General features: G+C 52.8%; 1 protein-coding gene across 14 annotated transcripts in view; it reads right to left on the minus strand.

The window, feature by feature from the left end:
* Positions 1–19,022, minus strand: part of PTK2B (protein tyrosine kinase 2 beta) — a 119,396-nt gene that overhangs the window by 13,238 nt on the left and 87,136 nt on the right. For 12 of the 14 annotated variants that reach the window (XM_023756106.1, XM_023756111.1, XM_023756102.1 and 9 more), the window contains 19 exons: positions 17,524–17,702; positions 16,941–17,028; positions 15,436–15,515; positions 12,907–12,969; positions 12,652–12,706; positions 12,075–12,215; positions 11,672–11,746; positions 10,945–11,046; positions 10,108–10,225; positions 9,470–9,509; positions 8,997–9,043; positions 8,143–8,193; positions 7,578–7,675; positions 6,691–6,775; positions 6,355–6,455; positions 5,973–6,088; positions 4,054–4,154; positions 3,787–3,876; positions 2,718–2,922 (listed from right to left, as the gene is read on the minus strand). In XM_023756106.1, the coding sequence (XP_023611874.1) occupies positions 2,718–2,922; positions 3,787–3,876; positions 4,054–4,154; positions 5,973–6,088; positions 6,355–6,455; positions 6,691–6,775; positions 7,578–7,675; positions 8,143–8,193; positions 8,997–9,043; positions 9,470–9,509; positions 10,108–10,225; positions 10,945–11,046; positions 11,672–11,746; positions 12,075–12,215; positions 12,652–12,706; positions 12,907–12,969; positions 15,436–15,515; positions 16,941–17,028; positions 17,524–17,702 (1,835 nt within the window). Of the gene's footprint in view, positions 1–2,717; positions 2,923–3,786; positions 3,877–4,053; positions 4,155–5,972; positions 6,089–6,354; positions 6,456–6,690; positions 6,776–7,577; positions 7,676–8,142; positions 8,194–8,996; positions 9,044–9,469; positions 9,510–10,107; positions 10,226–10,944; positions 11,047–11,671; positions 11,747–12,074; positions 12,216–12,651; positions 12,707–12,906; positions 12,970–15,435; positions 15,516–16,940; positions 17,029–17,523; positions 17,704–19,022 lie in introns of those variants that run through there. The other 2 variants (XM_023756135.1, XM_023756116.1) reach the window with 2 other exon arrangements.

Here is a 19,022-nt window from a genome sequence, read left to right on the forward strand (position 1 = left end):
GACAGGCTGGAAGATGGGTCCTGAGCTTGCGTCCACACTGAGGCTGGGAGGATGGCAGGGACAGGTCCGCGGTGGGGAAAAGTCCTTGGAGAGACAGTCCCAGCCCAATGGGACAGTGGAAGTGTGTCTCCAGCCTACCTCCCCGGGCCTCTTGCCCTCCTGTGCCTGCTATGGGCACGGATCCCCTAGGCAGGTTTCTGATGTCCCAGCCAATGTCAGGACCAAGGCCTGGTTCTACATCTTCCTTTTTCCATGAAATGTTCCATCAGCACATTCCTGGTGAGTGCTGATGGGAAAGGGCTGTGGGTCACTCCCATCTTGGCTACATGCGTGCTTCCTGCCTTTCTCACCCCATCCAGTGGTTTCCAACCTGGGAATCACAGACCCCAGAGGATTCTGGGATCGTTGCAGGGTCCACATGCTCATGTGTGTACCTCACACACAGTCTGCAGACCGAGTATTATGTATGATTGAAGTAAATGTCTAGGCCCAAGACAGAGTCGCTCTGGGGTGCCACACCAGCAGACCACAACTCAGATCGCTTTTGTGTCCCTCTAAGCGCTCTGCGAGACCAGAAATGCAGCATAGCTAGTCAGCCAGTCCCCACACACTCAGACAGCTCTGGGCTCTATACTTCCTTCCTTGTTCCCTACTCATTTTCTGCTTTTCTCTTCCTCGCTCCTTATTCCTTATCCTGTTAAAGCTTCCTGTTTTCTGCCCCATTTCGCAATTCTCTGACCCTTGGGAATGGAGACTGCCTGCTTCATGGAGTATTAAGTAAACTGTAAATTTGTGCCACCTAAATTGTCTTCTTTAATCATTTTAACAGCACTACTGAATAGACAATAGTTGATATTGTGTTTTCAGATTTATATGTGTTACATTGTGTGTCATAAAAAATTAATCATACAGTTCGCTGCATTTTGTCAATCAACAGATTGTTTTAACAGTCTAAAAGTGTAACTGACATTGTATGGAGGAATTCTCAAAAGGGTCCTTCTTACTCCAGAAGATTGGGAAATGCTCATTAAATCCTTTCTTATCTCTAATGGCCGACTGCCAGCTGGGGCTTGTGGGAGGTATCCTGGGGTCACTGGGGTCTTCGGGTATCCTTCAGACCACACCAGAAAAGTCATCTCCTCGCTCCATCCATGATGGGGGGCTGACCCAGTGCCTGAGGGGTGTGCTTCAGGGCCCAGGAAGAGGCACCCCGTCACAGTTCCCCCTGGTTCGCAAGCCCCAGAATGAATGAAGAGCCCCCCACCAACTCAGCACCCCAGAATGCCTGCTTTCTCAAGTTACATCTTTCAAATACTTTTCTCCTGGAATCCTTTGGTTTCCCAAATCTCTCTTATAAGGGGACAAGAGATGAGTCTAGAATGAATGGGGAGAGTCAATAAAGGGACAGACAGGATCAGAATGGCCTTTTAAGCTGAGGTCTTGCCATTGGTTGCCGCCCCTGCCCCTACAGTCATCCCCAGTGCCCTGGCCTGGGCCTTCCCAGCGTCCCACCCAGGGTGCCTCCCAAAAGGCAGTTTCCAGGGGCTATTCTTGCCCTAAAAATAAGCCAGCATCTTAACTACAGGATCTGAAGTTGCACTATTCACATCAACTAAGAACTAGATTCCCTAAAGCAGGAGTCAGCAAACACCACCCACAGGCCAGTCTGGCCACCACCTATTTTCATACGGCCCCAAACTAAGAACAGTTTATAAGTGTTTTAATGATTGAAAAAAGAAAAAGAAAAAATGTTTCATGTCACCAGAAAATTATATGAAACACATTTCAGCATCCACACATAAAGTCTCATTGAAACCCAGCTACACGCATTCATCACATACTGCCCACGGCTGCTTTAAGCTGCAAGGGCAGAGCTGAGCAGTCCCAGCAGAGACTGCACGGCCTACAAAGCCCCAAATATTTACCATCTGGCCCCTTACAGGAAAAGTCTGCCTTGAAAGATACCAAAGTCAGATCACCCGAGGAGGAGAATGTCAGGCCGGCCACCAAGGAAACAGGGGACCTTCTAAAATGGACTCCAGTAGCACCCCTTACCAGGGACCCCCCAGCCCTGGGGAATGATGGCATCTGAGAAGGATCAGACCCTTGGACCACTGACGCTCCATTCAGAAGGGAGAGGTGACCCCTGGGTCACTGTCTTCACAGTCAAAACTGACTCTCCTGCCTGGCCAGTGTAGCTCAGTGGTTGAGCATCAACCCATGAACCAAGAGGTCCCTGGTTCAATTCCCAGTCAGAGCACAGGCCTGGGCTGCGGGCTCCATCCCCAGTAGGGGGCGTGCAGGAGGCAGCTGATGGATGTTTCTCATTGATGTTTCCATCTCTCTATCCCTCTCCCTTCCTCTCTCTCTAAAAAATCAATAAGAACATATTTTAAACACACACACACACACACACACACTCCCTGCAATCTGGGAGGAACAAAGGTTCTGAGCTTCTGCAGGGTGGATCAGCTAATTCCACTTGGACACGTGGCTCTGTGTAGGCCAGAGGGGCGGCCCCAGAGCCAGTCCCAGCCCCACCTGTCACTGCCCTGGGAGAGTCACCAGCTCTGAACCTGATCCTCTCATGCACAGGGTGGGAACAAGGACACCTCCTGTTCAGGGAAGTACATTATAAACCTCTAAGTGCTGCTGCAGGGAAGCCCGGCTCCCTCGGGGCCCCGTGCCCACGGCCCCCACCCCGGCTCCATGCTCACCTGAGGCTGCACACCAGCTCGTTGAAGCGGGGCCGCTCACTGGGGTCGTAGTCCCAGCAGCGGGTCATAAGGGTGTAGAGGACAGGTGGGCAGAGGTCGGGCTTGGGCAGCCGGTCGCCCTTCTCCAGCACCCCGATGACGTCCTTGTTCTCCAGCCAGAAGAAGGGCTGCTTGCCAAAGCTCAGGATCTCCCACATGCACACGGCTGTGAGCAGGAGGACAGGGGTCAGGGCCCATGCGGGGTGTGGGGGGGGCCTCACCCCTGGAGAGGTCGGTCCAGCCCCTCCAGGAACAACCAGAGGAATCTGCTCTGGGTCCCTGCAGGGAGGAGCTCCCGTGTTCCCTCGCCTTCCCCTTGAGCATCCCTGGAGTTTTGTTCACCGTGGTGGTCGCCGAGGGACCAGCCACCTGCATCTGTAAGTGAACTAAGGTCCCTTCTCTAGGTCCCCTCCACATGCAGCTATGGGGTTCTGTGGGGTAGGGTGGGGAAGTCCAAGGCAGGTTGGGGGACCACTGGTGCCTTCTCTCAGGAAGGAGGAAAGCCTCCACCACAAAGCTGGGTGTTGAAGCCCAAACTTGCTGCCTATGTGATCGAGGGGAAGGCCCAGGCCTGCCGGGCCGCAGCTTCCTTCTGCGGAAACTGGGAGGAAGAATAATGAGATCGTGGGGAACCAAGAGGGGTCACCTACGAGGCTGTGTGCTCTGCAAGGGGCTGTCCGTCACTGGCCTTTGTCCTCGCCTCTCCCTGCACCTCCTTCTCAGAACAAACTCAGAGTTTGCCTTTAAGGATCCCCCCATGGTGTCCCCACACGTGACCTGGGGCTGGTTGGTGGTGCAGGACACGCTTGGCTCAGGAACCTCCTCCAGGAAGATTAGCCAACACTCCCCGGCCGGCCCTCCGCCCATATCCCCCGACCCACCACTGGCCTCTCACTTCTCACACTTCCCAGGGGCCACAGCCAAACAGAACCCTGCAGCCCAGCAGTGGGGGCCCAGCCCCTGCTCTCTGCACCTCCTCTTGGCCTGGTCACGGAGGCGAGAATCCACATCCTCCCGAAACTCAACTCACCAAACATCCAGACGTCACTGGCCGTGGTGAAGCGGCGGAAGTTGATGGACTCGGGCGACATCCACTTGATGGGTAGACGAGTCACAGAGGCTGGGGGTGGGCGTGGAGGTTTCAGGAGATATTTAGGGAAGAAAGATCCAGAATTATCCAAAAATATTGCCTGTTCTCTGGAGACCCAAGGACCCACAGACCCTGGACCAAGCTGTGTTTTCTGGCGCTGGGGCTTCAGCGACCCCTCAGGGAAAAGCAGAGGCAGGCCGCCCTCACCTTTGTAGTAGTCCTCCTCCTCTATGTACCGCGACAGGCCGAAGTCCCCCAGCTTCACACACTCCGCGGAGGCCACCAGGATGTTCCGGACGGCGATGTCCCTGGAGGAAGGATATGAAGACAAGGTGGTTCAGAATGCCCCAGACAGACAGACAGACAGACAGACACAGATGAACAGAGAGACAAAGGACAGTGCTGGCCAGGGAGCACAGTCAGGCAGCTTGTGTCGTCAGCCCTTCCCTGACCCACCTTGTTGCAGCCCAGCCCAGGTGGGAGCTGGGGTGGCCCTCCAACCCCCATCACACACCAGGCCCTCTGCCACCTCCTTTCATCTCACCACTGAGCTTCAACCCCCATCATCCTTTCTCACGTGTCTCCAATGTGAAGCCTGTTTCAGGTTCCCAGAACTTGCTCCCTATGTTCTCCTGCCCTCGCGACTCTATTGTCCCCTCTGCCAGCGATGCTGTCACCTGCTGATTCTCCAAGAAGGAACCCCGACAACTTTCCTGGTCCCAGTTTGCTCTCCTCCTTCTGCAGGACTGTGTGGGCTTTCACTGTGGCTCAGAGCAGCAGCAGCTCGTGACTAACTTCCTCAGAGCTCGGGGAGAGCCAGGACAGCCCAGGGCCGCATGCACGGAGCCCGGTATAGAGACCCTCGGAGCCCCCGGCTCGGCACAGGGAGCGGGAGGAACTGCCCAGCAGGTAACCGGTAGGGAAGGAGTCAGCCTCACTCCAGAGCTGGGCTCTCACCTCCCTGCATCACTTCGAACCCCAGACTGGCCTGTCTGCTTGCTGCTCACAGGCAGGCTCTCTGCCTGTCATTGGCCTTTATCCCTGAAAAGGTGTCACACAAAGGAAACAAATCTGTCCTCCCTCCATCTTCCCCCCACAACTGTTTCTGTCTCACGTTTTACCCTCATGCCAGGAGGTAAGCTCCACAAGAAAGGGATTTTTGTCTGTTTGTTTGTTTTGTTGTAATATATTTTTATTGATTTCAGAGAGGAAGGGAGAAGGAGAGAGAGAAACATCAATGATGAAAGAGGATCATTGATTGGCTGCCTTCTGCATTCTCCACACTGGGATGGAGCTGGCAACCCAGGCATGTGTCCTGACTGGGAATTGAACCATGACCTCCTGGTTCATAGGTCAACACTCAACCACTGAGCCACGCCAGGCTGTCTTGATTATGATTTTATCCCAGGGCCTAGGACAGCGCCTGGAAGCACAGGGTGAGAATTCCATAATATTTGTTGAATGACTGGATGAGTGAATGAATGACTGAATGTTTATATCCCCCAGCACTGCTTTGCCTAATATCACTCCCAAGGCCACATTGCTGACCTCGGTGGTGCTGGATGGAAGAATTCACTCGTATACCTTGTGCTCTGAGAGCACCCCTTCTGTTTCCTCGAGGGGATCAGGAAAGGTGGTAGGGACCTCCTTTCAGGGAGTCAGGAGGAGGAGGAGGGGCCAGCTTCACAGACAGAGAGAGGACTGGACATGGCAGACTGGGGTTGCCAGGCAGCATCAGCCACTCTGGCTGGAAGGGCCCAGACCCCAGGATCTTCCGAGCGCTGCCCTAGCTCAGTCCCTCCTGGCAGGGCCCTGTGCCACCGAATGGGCCCAAGGGAGGAGAGTGAGCAGGAAGCGATTTCCCGGAACCCACAGGGAAGCAGGCTGAACGCACTGAGTCACAATCAGACACCTAGGGCTTCAGATTCACCCAGAAGAACATCCTGTGAGGTACACATGCCCGTTTCCACTCCTCAGGTGAGGAAACAGGGTCACAGCAGGTGCTCACATTGTCCCATTAGACGGGACAGGAGCTGGGGCTTCCACTCTGGTCTGTGTGACACCCAGACCTGCTTTACCCCAAACTCCAGGATCAGATCGAGGGGCCCGGCTTCCCCCAGCCGCACCTGTGGACACAGTTGATGCTCTCCAGGTAGGCCATGGCCTTGCAAATCTGCAGCGAGTACAGGACGAGAGTGAGCACCTTCAGGGAGTTCTTGTGTCGCTCCAGGTAGTGGCCCAGCTGTCGGAAGGAGGAAGGTGCCATCAAGACCTGGGCATGGCTTCAGCATGAGCCAGGGAGCCCCAGGGGTGTGGGGGAGGGGAGGGTGAACCCGGGCTGGCAAGAGGGTCCAGGAATCTCCTCTACAAATGGTACAAATGGTCCCTGGGTTGTTTCAGCTGAAGGCAGACACTGGGAATCAAGGTCCCCTCCTAAACGCACGCCGCCCTGCTCAGCTGTGGCCCAGCCGCCATCACAAGGTCCCCCCACAGCCACCTCCAGCTCACCTCCCCGTGGGGATACAATTCCATCACAATCCAGGTGGGCTCCTCTTCGATGATGCCTATCAGCTTCACAATGTGCGGGTGGTCCAGGTTCTTCATGATCACTGCAATGGGGGTGAGAGGGGAGGGTTGGAGGGATCTGAGGTCTGGGGTGAGAACCGTGCTTTCTGCCCCAGCTGGGAGAGACGGGGAGGGACAGCCGTCCTCCCGTGTGGGCCCCAGCACAGCTCACACCACCCCTCCCTGCATTCCAGGCCCCTCTCTCGTCTTGGAGGTCTGTGTCGCCTCGGGGTGTTCTCCAGCCCATGGGGGTTGTGTCCCTCCTCGGGGGACACCTACCTGCCTCACTCATGAACTTCTCCTTGTTGTCCTGCGTGCAGTCTTTCTTGCAGGTCTTCACGGCGACATTGATTTTCTCCCCTTTCTGCAGTGAGAGTGAGCTCAGGGCCCCTCGGTCCAGCCGAGTGCCCCAAGGTAAGTGTCCCTTCCCGGTGTCACCATCGTCTTCCCAGCCAAGGGATGGCAGGGGACGTCTGGCCTCTGTGTCTCTGCATAGCACATCCCCCCCCCCCGCCCCCTTTCTTCCTCTTCTCGCCCCTTCTCCTCTCTTCTCTGCCCATCCTCTCCTCCCCTCTCTTTCTTCTTGACCAGGATGTGTTGGGACTGGAAAGGACTTTCTAGATCAGGTAGCTCAAGCCCCTGGCTGTGCAGAGGGGGAAACTGAGGCTAAGGGGGCAGAGATCTGCCTGAGGTTGGAAGGCGTTTGTGGAGCACCTGTAAGGCCATCATCAGACACGGCGTCCGGGTCTCTTTCCCTCTTTATTGTTAGTTTTCACATTTTTCCTTCAGCTCTGCCTTTTCCCCAGGCCTAACACAACCACCCACCTTGTCCCACCCCATCCGTGGCCTCCCCACCGACTCCTGCCTCAGATCCGCCTTCCTTCTCTCAGAACTGCATGTTGTCATGCCTCCGGGTTTGTCTTCTCCCACCCAGAGCCAGTGGCCCGCTCCTGGTGCTGCCTCTATTTGGATCCCTGGCATCGCTCTCCTGCTTGGCAATGGCTCTTGTTTCCCTCACTCCCTGGGTATTTCATAAATACTGTAAATGCCAAGTGCATGAGGACCCACACATCGTGACCGCCACCTCCAGCCCCGGACGATTCGCCCTCCTCTTCCTCCTCCTACAGAATGTGGAAGGGGAGTGTCAGGGATGAGTCGGAACTCACGTGATTCGTGTAGGCACCTTCGTAGACCTCCCCAAAAAAGCCTTCCCCGAGGATACGGTTCAGAACCACATCTTCCCGGGCGATGCCATACTGTGAGCCTGCACGTGTGGAGGGAGAAAGCAGAGACCCAGGATTCAAAAACCACGGACACCCGGGAATCTGAGTGTCCACAGGCCGCAATGCCAGGCCCTGCTCAGGTGTAACCAGACCCCTGGTCACACCTCAGCCAAGAACCAGGGGCTGGGCTGGGCTGGGCTGGGGAAGGGGCTCTAGTACGTTCTATTGGTTCAGACCCGGGGAAGAGCCATCACTCTATCCGCTCTGAAAGCTGGTCCCATGTCCACACTCTTGGGCTCTCCACAGGCACATGAAGGGCAATAGTGTGGGGATAAAAGAATGATCTTGGCTTTTAAATCAAAGCTGCCTCGCTCAGGGTGTCCCTGTCTGAGTCACACATGGGAGAGGACAAAGAAAGAAAGGCGTCCCCCCATGGTGTCACATGTGTCCCCATAATGTCACTTCACAGGGCCCTGGCTGCGGCCAAGGTGGTGGGTCAAGGCCCTACCTCCTGTCCTTCGCAGAGTCTCGTCAGGAATCTCGGCGTAAATGTCTGATTCTGCAACGACAGGAGAAGAACATCCCCTGGGCAAGAGGCCCTCCGAGGGCACCGCCGGGGACCAGGTGTGTGGCTCCCACGTGGCCACAGGAGCCAACGGTGACGTCGGTGGGAGGGACAAGAGGAGAAGCCAGGCGAGAAACAGGTGCTGGTGGCAGGTTAGAATGGCCAGGAGCCCAGGGTACCTCGCTGGAGTCCCTGCTTGCTACTGCCCCGTTGCATTATTCAGAACAAGTTGGTTAGCCTCCCTTAATCTCAGTTTCCTTTTCTGTAAACCAAATCTTTCTGGGGAATGTCCTAAAGATCAAATGAAAGAAGATTGGCTATGTATTTAACACTGTTATGGATTGAATGTGTGTGACCATCGCTCCCCCAACCTCCTATGTTGAAGCCCTGAACCACCCAGTGTGATGGTAGTTGGAGGTGGCGCCTTTGGGTGATTCGGTTTCGATGAGGTCATGAGGGTGGAGCCCGATGATGGGAATAGCGCCCTGCTGAGAAGAGGAAGAGACCAGAGCTCTCCAGGTGAGGACACAGAGAGAAGGTGGCCGTCTGCAAACCAGGAAGAGAGTGCTCACAGGGCCTGACCCTGCCGGCACCGTGACCTTGGACTGAGCTGACCCAGACAGACATGGTGTCACATACTACCTATTCAAAACATGTCAGCTAGTGTGACTGATGATATTTAGGACATCACAGGGGAAGTTCATTTTACTGTAAGTTTGAGGGAATCCTTGACAATGTCACAAGAGCAGGCAGAAGAGAGGCTGTGGGTGCAGGAATGAGCACACAGGCAGGCTTACCTATGCTGCAGCTTTCGGAGAGGCGGGGCCGCTGCGCCTCCAGGCTTCTGTAGGAGGAGAGGAGAGGGCAGGAGCCAAGTGAGCTCAGAGCCTGGCAGTGGTCCCCTGGGCGGCCCACCCTCTCCCACCTTCCGCCTGGAGGGCCCGCTGCACTGTGCCCACTGCCTGCCTGGGGAACCAGCCTGTCCTGATGGCAATAACCCGGGAGCATGGCCCCAGCTGCCAGGGGGCAGGAGGGAAGGGGCAGCAGCAATAGCCCCTAGGATTAGATGCCAGGTGGCATTAGAACATAGAAATATCCCTGCAAGAATTTACTGGGAGAAATTTACCGGCCAAAAAAAAAAAATCGCCACTGTGAAATGCTGGGGTCCCAGCGTTCTCCGCTGGGGCCCAAACACCACAGGCTGTTCTGCCTTCTCCTGGGAAGACAGGCTGAGTGCAGGGCCTGTTCCCTGCCATCTGCTTGTACTCACAGCACGGGGATCTGGGGCAGGCTGGTCCGCTTCTCACCATCTGGGAAGAGGGAGGAAGAAAGGAGCTGGAGTCAGGGACACAGGGCCCTGGGTGACGGCTGACCTCACTGCTCCTGTGAGCCCACACGAGGGAGACCCCTCCCACCATTCTGTGCTCTCTGACAGTCTGAGTGGAAGATGGGTAGCCTTTGGCCTGAATTGGAATCCTCTTTGTTGAAATTATTAGGTTTCCTCCTACTACCATCCACAAGCTCCAGCCCAGACCCCTGCTTCCTGATCCCATTCCAAAGCAGAGATGCAAGAGGGACCAGCCAGGTTCTAGCAACAGCTTCCATCTTCCTGGGGCTACCAACGCCCTTCCTCCCGAAGCTGGGCTCCAGGCCGCCACTGTCCAGTGGGCCAGGGCCTGAAGCTTGGGACCCAGAATGGGACAACAGGCAACGTCCCACGGGGCAGGGTGAGCACTTCCACACACGATCCAAGCCACTTCAGGCACATATTGGTCAGTGGCTTAGCTTCCCTGCTGGGGGGGAGGGGGAAGAGGGGGAGGGAGTGGGTGGGGTTGGGGGAGACGCAGCCTGGCTCAGCCGTGCGGTCATCTGCCCACGGGGCCAGTTTGCCTCTAAGTGGAAACGCACCTTTCTTGGGATGAATGATGAGAGAGGCTTTGTGCTCCCCCTGCAGCCGGCAGTAACCGTCTATGAGGTCAGCCATGTTCTCGGCTTCTGCCAGAGAGGAGGTTTTGATGGACAAGGACTGCAGAGAAGAGAGCAGCTAAGCATGAGACCCCAGAGCCTTGGCTGGAGTCTACCTCACAGGGAAAGAGAAGAAACTGCATACTCCTGCCATCCATTCCCCACCGGAACCCATCCATGCCTCTCCTGGGGTCTGGCTTGCATTCCCTATAGCCACCAGGGGGCGCTCTTGTCATCCCTCCCAACTGATTGCCTTAAACTCTAGGAAGGCCAGTTCCAGGTCTGCCTTATTTTGGTCTCGCCTTGTACCTGGTCAGTACAAAATATGCAAGAGCATAAACAGAATGGGGAGCAGGGGCAGTGGGGCAGGGGATAGATGAATGAGAGGAGAGATAGAAATGTTTTTGGTCTGAGGTCTCTCTGATTCTCCCACCCACAAAACCCCTGGGTCCTTGAGGTCTTGATTCTGCATCATTGTTCACTTGTTCAAAGTTAGGCCACTGATTAGTACCTTGATTTCTGGTCACCTTTACCCCTCACCCTTCACCCCCCAAAATAAACTCAGCTTTATCTTGACACTTTTTTAAACAGCTTTGTTTCTTGAGATATCTTCCTTCTAAAGTGTCATCATACCGGTACATTGTCCAAGAACTAGGTGCAGTTTTCTTAACAAGATCTCAGGAGCCAGAGAATCCCCGGCTTTCTGACACCTGCACAGGAACACCCAACTCGCAGTTGTACCCCCTGTTTCAGAGCTTCCAGGTTCCCAGAGATGCTCACCTGGGGGGCGCCTTCGATGTCCAACTGCAATACTGCCTCGCCCTCCTCCAGCAGGAGGCACCTGATGGACTTGATCTGCTTGAACTCAGCTAGGCAGGTGGGCTGTGGGAAAGGATTAGGGGATTGCGGGGGGGGGGGGGGGCTTCAGACCATCTCACTCCTGGGATCAGGCCGTGGAAATTGGTCAGTATGGTGGGGGAGGGGAAGGGACACAAGGAAAAGTGGGAGCTGGGAGTATATCTCAGGAGGATGAAGAGAGAGTCAAAGACTATTGAGCCTGTAAGGATCATCTAGTCTAAGCCCCATGGTTTGCAGACGAGAACATGGGTCTGGAGAGAGCCAGGACTTGCCCGCGGTCAAGTGCCAAGTTGGTGGTAGAGCCAGGACTGGACCCAAGTCTTCTGACTCTCAAGGGAGTGATGGCCCCATCTTTCCATTGAAAGAACAACGCTTGTATCTGAGCCAGAAAAGCAGTAAGAGTTTCCTTCCCTCTCTCTGCATCCCCCAGCCATCCTGCTCTCCCAGCCTCTATGCAGGAGACAATCTCAGGGGGGAAAAGAACCGGCAGCCCCGTGCTGTTACGCCAAACACTCTCCCTGCAAGGACCTCTGCTCTCAGCAATGGGGCAGGAAGAATGGACGGGGCAGGCAGGCCGGGGCAGACGGGGCAGACAGGGCAGACAGCACAGCCTGGGGCTGGGTGGGGCGTGGCCCCAGTCTCTCTCTACCTTTGCATCTTGACTTGTCATCTGGCGGATGCCTTTAGGGCCGATGACCAGGTCCACAGTGATGTTCCATCCTTGCTGGAATAAGAGAGAGGGACTTGATGCTCAAACCCTGCCCTGCTCCTATTTGAGAAATTTGAAAAGGCCCACTAAACTGGGCTCAGACTACTATCTCCTGGGCCCTCCACTCCAAACCCCCGCCATACAGATTATCCTCCTCCCAAAACCCTGCCCACCTCCCAGAGCGGGAGCCAAGATTTCCCTTTCCTGGTGCAAGTCGATTAACGGTAGTTGCCTTTTAGGGCAGGTCAGTACAAGCAAAGCAAAGCCCCTTCCCAGCCCCCCTGGATGGCCTCCTGGCTCCCTTTCCCGAGAGGCCTGGAATTCAGGTGGAGGAGAGAATTACAATGAGTTCACAGCGATAGGTCTCCTGGTCGATGTGGGCAAAGCCGGCCAGGGTGTTGAAGAACTTCATGACGCACTCCTCCTCCCTGAGCGAGGCGTACTGCTGAAATGTCTGCTGGATCATCTTCCGGAACTGCTTGGGCTGGGGGAGATGGCAGGGGTGAGCCGGCTCCTCCAGGCTCTGATTCCTTCCCTAGGGATCTCACTGCTGAGAGCCTGCCTGCGGCGGTAGGACGGTCCCCAGGCCTCTGCCAGGAGAGCAGTGGCGATCTCTTACCTAGAGCACAGGCCTGTTGCCTCAAGGGAGGCTCACCATAGCGCTGGGAGGGAGGCAGGGGAGGCAGTGCCCAGTGACCAGGCCACACAGCTAACTGGCCTCTGATGTGGAATTAGAGCCAGGATTCCTGAGCCCCAGCCACGGAAAGAGCCCACTGGATGCATTTGTGGTCCTATGTCCAAATGGCCCAAGATGGCACAGACACCCTGGCTGTATCCCCAAGTATCCCAGCCCGATGCCTTTAGCTCTAGTCCTGGGGACCAGCACAAAAGGGGTCTTTCTGGGCTCCTTGCCCACTTACCTTTAAACTCTCCTGCATCTGCTTTGGGAAAAACAGGTCGAGCCCTACTTCCTTCCTAAAAGAAGAAGAAAAGCATCATTTGACACCCCTCTCCTTCAACCCAGGATTCTGGCCAATCAGGAGAAGTGAGAGGGCTCGAGGGCTGGGGAGATGGGTCCTGCCTGGCTCTGGTCTGGGGGTGAGTGAAGTAGGGGTGAGTACTAAAAGTAGGGCAGCAAGAAGGGAGGAGAGGCAGGGGCCAGTCTCAAGACTTACTCCAGGAGCTCGAAGTTGGACTTTTTGTCAAGTGCATTGTGCGGCATGTCCTTGAAGAACCGCCTGGAGAAAGAGAGAAGTCATGGAGAAGCTGATGGCTGGAGAACAAAGCCACCAGAGCCTGATTGCCCAGTCCCCTTCCCCTGCCACATGTGAGAGCCACTGGGAGGGAGAAGATTAGGAGAGTAAAAAAAAAAAAAATGATACTTAGAAAACCATGAAGAAAAGGAAAAAACCCACAAACCTCATTCCTAGAAAACACATTTATTCATTTTTAAATATATATTCTTTCCCATTAAGTGTATGTCTTGATGGAGATTTTAATGTATTATTGAGTTTAGCAATTGTTTAAGTAGAGACCAAATAGCCAATGTCCCCACTTGAGTCTCCTTCATTCTCTGCCTGGATCACCATGTCTAGTAATTTTCACTGCTGCAGACATTGTCACACTTTTAATCCCACATTAGAGTGACTCAGTGTTCCTTGAGCCAGCTGTCTTTGTACACATCTGAGAACAGTTCGTGCTGATACTATAAGCAGAGAGAGAGGCAAGTAACTTAACATTCAAAAGATATGAATTTAGACAATTCACTATGATTGGAAAATAGTAATTATATCCTCATCTCACACTTTATTTAAACATTTATTCTAGATGGATTAAAGGGATAGATGTGACAATAAAATCGTTTTTAAAACTACAAGAAAATCTAGGAAAATATTCCCAAATCATGGAATTGGGAAGAACATCTAAATCATGAAATCATAGAAGATATCCCCAATTAAAACACATGAGCTGGCTTGGCAGGAAGAGCCTATGGCCACCATATTGCTTATTAGCGACACTTCACAGGTGTGCTCTGAGGTTTTCTATGAATGCAGCAGGCAAGCAGGCAACACTAGTTTGGTACATTTTCTAAAGCTTCCAGTATAAAGAACAGTTTACCAGGCTGAACAAAGGCATGAGGAGAGTATGCCAGACAGAGGGGATGTATTATTCCCTAAGGGGGTGAGAGCTGCTTCCAAGTCCCAGACACAGTGGCCTCTCAGTGTCACTCCTGGCTTATAATAATTGTTGAATGAATGAATGAATGAATGAGCATTGATACTGGGGGTGGATAACAGAATTTTGAGGACTAGAATATTATTTAATAAGCCTTAGTAAAACAAAAGTTGGGGTTGGCTAAATGCAAGGGTAAACAAACTTTGAAATGAACACTGAGGAATTAAAACATATGAAAGTAATAGCAATTTTAGAATGATTAAGGAGGTGGCAAATGGAAAAATGTTTAATTAGGAAAAAGGTAACTCGGGTTTTTACCGAGGTCATCCCAATCTCTTAAAATCCAACTCACTCCCTATATCATTGCTTGCCCTTCTCTCTTGCCCTGAAGATCAGTTGTTGTGTTATTTTTGACAAAGGAACCCAATCACTCAAGTGTGCCATATTCTGTGTGTCTCTAACATTTGAAAACCACTGGGATGTTGGGGGGAACCAGTCACCACTGCTAATCAGATGTACTGCTTTTTCCAGAGATTGAGCTTCACAATATTCTGGGTTGAACCCCATCTCAGCTGCTGCCAGTGAGCACCCACTTATCACCAACCTGCCCAACTGCCCTCACTGAATGAGGATGCACCTGCTAGGAGGGTCCTCCAGTGCCTGGCTGGTTCTCCAACCCAGGTCTGCCATTTTAACTGGCTAACACACCAGGTGGACAGAGTGCCTATGGCCAGGCACAGGTCCGTAACCCAGCTAATGAGAGCAGCCAAGAGTAAGGCCAATTTCTTAGAGTGTCATTCAAAGTCTTCCACCATCAGCCCCAACTTACCTCCCACACTCATCTCCCATTATCCTCCAGTCTGTCCTTTTCCTTCCATTGGTCCCTGAGCCCGGAATGCACACTCCCCTGCTCAAAACTCCCCCTTATCTACTGATGGGAATCTCTCTCCTCCTTCCTGGAGCAGTTCAGATCCCCTCTTCCTGATGCCCTACGGCAGGATTCATGGCTCCTATAGGCACATCTGTTTGACACATATTTCATCCTGCCTTCTATTATGACCAATTGTAGACACACCTATCACCTCCAAAACACTGTAAATTTGAGGACCTCTTAGATAATTCACTAATTTCATACATATTTATTAGTACCTACATGAGGTGGGGACATAGTGGTGAACACAGATTAGAAAACCCAACATTTGAATATTTCCCAGAATCTCACCTAAGGCTCAAAGAAACATTACTGAGTCACTTGGATGAAAGAGAGATGGAAGAAGCAGGCACCCTGGAGGCAAAGGCAGTGGCAGCCAAAGGAAGGTGGGGACTCCAATCAGAGAGGACCAGCCGGGCAGGCAAGCAGGGCAGGCAAGCACCTCAGGGCCTGACCCTTTGTCGGCCACCACTACCCCCTCCCGGTTCTCACATATCCACTCTTACTTCCCACCCTGGAGGAAAGTCAGCTGGCCAGGAGCCCAGCACAGGACAGGAGGCATGGGCCCCCTCCGTGGAGAGGCCTAGAGGCCACATACCTGAGCTCCAGACAGCCCAGCTGCAGGGCCATGCCCTCGCTGACCTTGCTGGCGTAGCGTTGCATGTAGTCATTCCGGAGCTGGCGGGGAGAGAAGACGAGGCTGAGACTCCCACCCTCATTCCCTGTGTCCCTAAGCCAGTGATGGCAAACCTTTTGAGCTCGGCGTGTCAGCATTTTGAAAACCCAAACTTAACTCTGGTGCCGTGTCACATACAGAAATTTCTTGATATTTGCAACCATAATAAAACAAAGACTTATATTTTTTATATTTATTTTATATATTTAAATGCCATTTAACAAAGAAAAATCAACCAAAAAAATGAGTTCGCGTGTCACCTCTGACACGCGTGTCATAGGTTCGCCATCACTGCCCTAAGCAGAGGCCCCAGGATGCCTTGAACACAATCCTGCCTGTCTCTCTCACATGCCCGCCAGGCACAAACGCATAGCAGGAGATTAAGAGCAGAAGGGGGACGCTCACCCTCCGCTCTGCCCCTGCCTCCCTCCAGAACCCTGGGCAGTGCTGACCAAGCCTCCACAGGCTGAGGTCTTCGGGGTTTTTGAAGTGTTTTAGACATGTTCCCATTGGCTCCGCGAGGCAGGAAGTTCCAATTCCCCTCCCCCACTCCTCATTTTGGAGATATGAAAACTGGGATTTGGGGGAGGAGTCAGTAATTTTTCCAAAGCCTTGTTGGTAAGTAGTGACAGGTGTCATCCACGGTACAAGAAAAGTCTGGCGTGGTCTCCAGCAAACCAGGAGAGAGATATAGGAGGGAGCTAAGATCAGGCAGAATATAATGATGGCAACTGACGTTTACTTGGCATTCACTCTGTGTTAGGTCTTGTGTTAGGAACTTTACATGCACCATAGTTGGTGTGTTGGAGCAGCTCCAAACAGCTATTGAAAGCCAGTTATTAAATGTTTTGAAATTTTGCAAGCTGATATCACATCGGTAGCTTGAAACAGGTCTATTTACACCATGGAAATTGGCAAGTCCTATGTTTTGTTTTGTTTTTCTTCAGAGAACTGGTTTACCAGCACATTGTTAATAATATCATTTGGTCCTCAATAATATAACCCTATAAAGTCGGTATTACTATCATCATCATCATCATCCCCATTTTATAGAAGAGAAAACAGCTTTATGCAGGTGAAGTCCTCAGGGGGTACCAGCTTAGAAAATGGCAGAGCTGGATGAGGAACCAGGTGTGTCAGATGGCAGACCTGCTCTGCCTGCTTCACCAGCCAGGTCTCCTGGGCAGTAATTAGCCATTAGGAAAGCCCCAGAGGAGCCGTGAGTGTCTGGGGTGGGGTTAGCTGGCACCTAATTAGCTGTGAGAGACGCCGAGTTAGACAGCTGACCAGGGGCCAAGGAATGCCCCCAAGAGAAATTTCCTGGACTGGGACCTCCAAGGCTGTGTCCTCCCATCTCTTAGGAGAGCCTGGCTAATACTTGGCATTTAAGGTGTAATAGGACCCTGGGCACAGGAGTTATTTTTTACCTGTTGGTAAAAATAAAGCAGCGTGGTCTTGTCTTCCTTCAGGCTCTCCATGAAGTCCTCTGGCAAGTAGCGGATTTGAAGGTCATACCTGGGACAGGACATTAAGACTCCCTTGTATTTAAAGGAGGAGTAGGGCTGGCCAAAGCAGATGCAACTTCACCCACCACATGTGGTTCCTGGCCACCCATGTAGGACTTTTCGTTGGGTGGAGGACCATAGAGGACAGATGGGTGGCCAATAGGTGCTGACTCCCCACACTTCATCTTTATGGCCACCAATTTCCTTGGACCAGCCATTGGCCTGGCTCATCCTTCTCACTCTCTTCCTCCTTCTCCACAGCACCAATGGCATCCTGCCTGGGGGTGTTTCTAGGTACCTGCCTTGAATGAGGATGTGTTGTGACCCCATGCTAAGCTTTGGCAAGGACATGCATTGGACGCTGCAGGGGGACTAAGCCTAAAACGTCACTCAGATGCTCTAGAAGACTCTCGGAGGTTGGGAAATGCTCCAAGGAAGCACCTCCAGGGCCTCCCCACTCCACACTCATCTCCCCCCATTCGAGAGCCTAGGGCTCCTCTCCTACCTCCACTCGGCTTCCACGTGTAGATACTCATACTTGTCCTGCACCTCACCCACTGTCATCTGCGGGTGCAGCCAGTGGATCTCGTCTGACTTCATGTGCTTCAGCCTCAGCCCATAGCACTCAGCCAGCTGGATGTTGGGCCCGATCCGCCCGCTCAGCAGGATGGAGGCAATGACCTCCTGCGGAGGAGAAGACAGGGGCATGACTCAGAGGTGCCTCCTTCCAGGCTCCCACAGTCCTCATGCAGCCCTGGAGGCATGATTCTCTAAGGGTGAGGTTCCGGCTTAATGTTTTATCCACCTGTGATTCTCTAGCACTTAGCGTAAGGCCTGGTCCACAGTGAGCTCTAGGTGATGAATGAACAAACTGGCAAAATGAGGCAGAGACGGAGGAACTGAGAGGAGAGAGCAGAAGCGAAGGAGAAAATGCAGCGAGGCAAAGAGCACGAATTCTGTGCTTCTGCATTTCATTCCAACCAAACAATAATTACCAAGCAACCACCATGTAAAAAGCACGCTTTGAGTGGTTTCCAATCTAGTCAGCATTGCTCGGGGTCTGCAGTAGGCACTTCTAGGCACTTTGCATACATTGCTTCATTAAATCCATACAATACAGGAAAGTGGGTGTTACATCCCCCATGTGGCTGATGAGGAAACTGATGAGGCCACACAGCCCATGGAATTAAGCTGGGATTTTTAACCCTGGTCCACTGGACTCTGAGGATTTCAACTAGACCAAGCTGCTCTGTGGGATGGTGGGGCTGGACAAGAGAGAAGGACAGGACTCAAGGGATTACGTGGCACAGTCCCCACACAAGAAGCATGGCCACAGGAAATGGAGTGTTGATAAGAAACAAGGTGCCCTCCTTATTCCTACTTTCTTGACCAGAAGTCAGGCTGCCCGACCTCCTGATGCCATAGCTTCCTGGCCTAGAGCCAGAGCTGGATTAAGAGGACAATTAGGCGGCTGCCTGGAAGCCCATCTACAAGGCCGTGCCTAGTTCTGAATCACATGGGCTCCAGTTTAACTCAAGTTCCTCATGTGGTTCCATACATAACTGGAGAACCCAGCCTACTCCTGGTGGAGCAGAGAGGACCCCCAAAGGCAACATTTAAAACTCTCGGGCAATGATTTATCTCTGTTGAATATCTTTGCAATGTGTATGCCACCAAGCCTACATACAACCATTTATAACACAGAGAAAATAATAGCACCTATTTTGAATGGTTTTTTAAGGGTTAAATTAGATAAAAGTCCTTAGGACAGAATCTGACATGAGGTAAATACTAAGAAAAATGCTAGCACTATTTCTATATAGCAATCCAGTATAGAATCTGATGCTTTTGTAAAAACAAAGAAAGATTGGGAAAACAAAAGAAAACTCTGGTTTCTTCTCCTTCATCTTTTTTATCTCTTTTTCTTTTTCCCTCTCTTGGAGGTGGTGGGATGGCCACAGGTCAAAGCAGTGAGACTGAGGGGTTGGTAGTGGCTGCAAAGTC

This window comes from Myotis lucifugus, unplaced genomic scaffold (assembly GCF_000147115.1).
Source record: "Myotis lucifugus unplaced genomic scaffold, Myoluc2.0 scaffold_1, whole genome shotgun sequence".
NCBI classification, from domain to species: Eukaryota; Metazoa; Chordata; class Mammalia; order Chiroptera; family Vespertilionidae; genus Myotis; species Myotis lucifugus.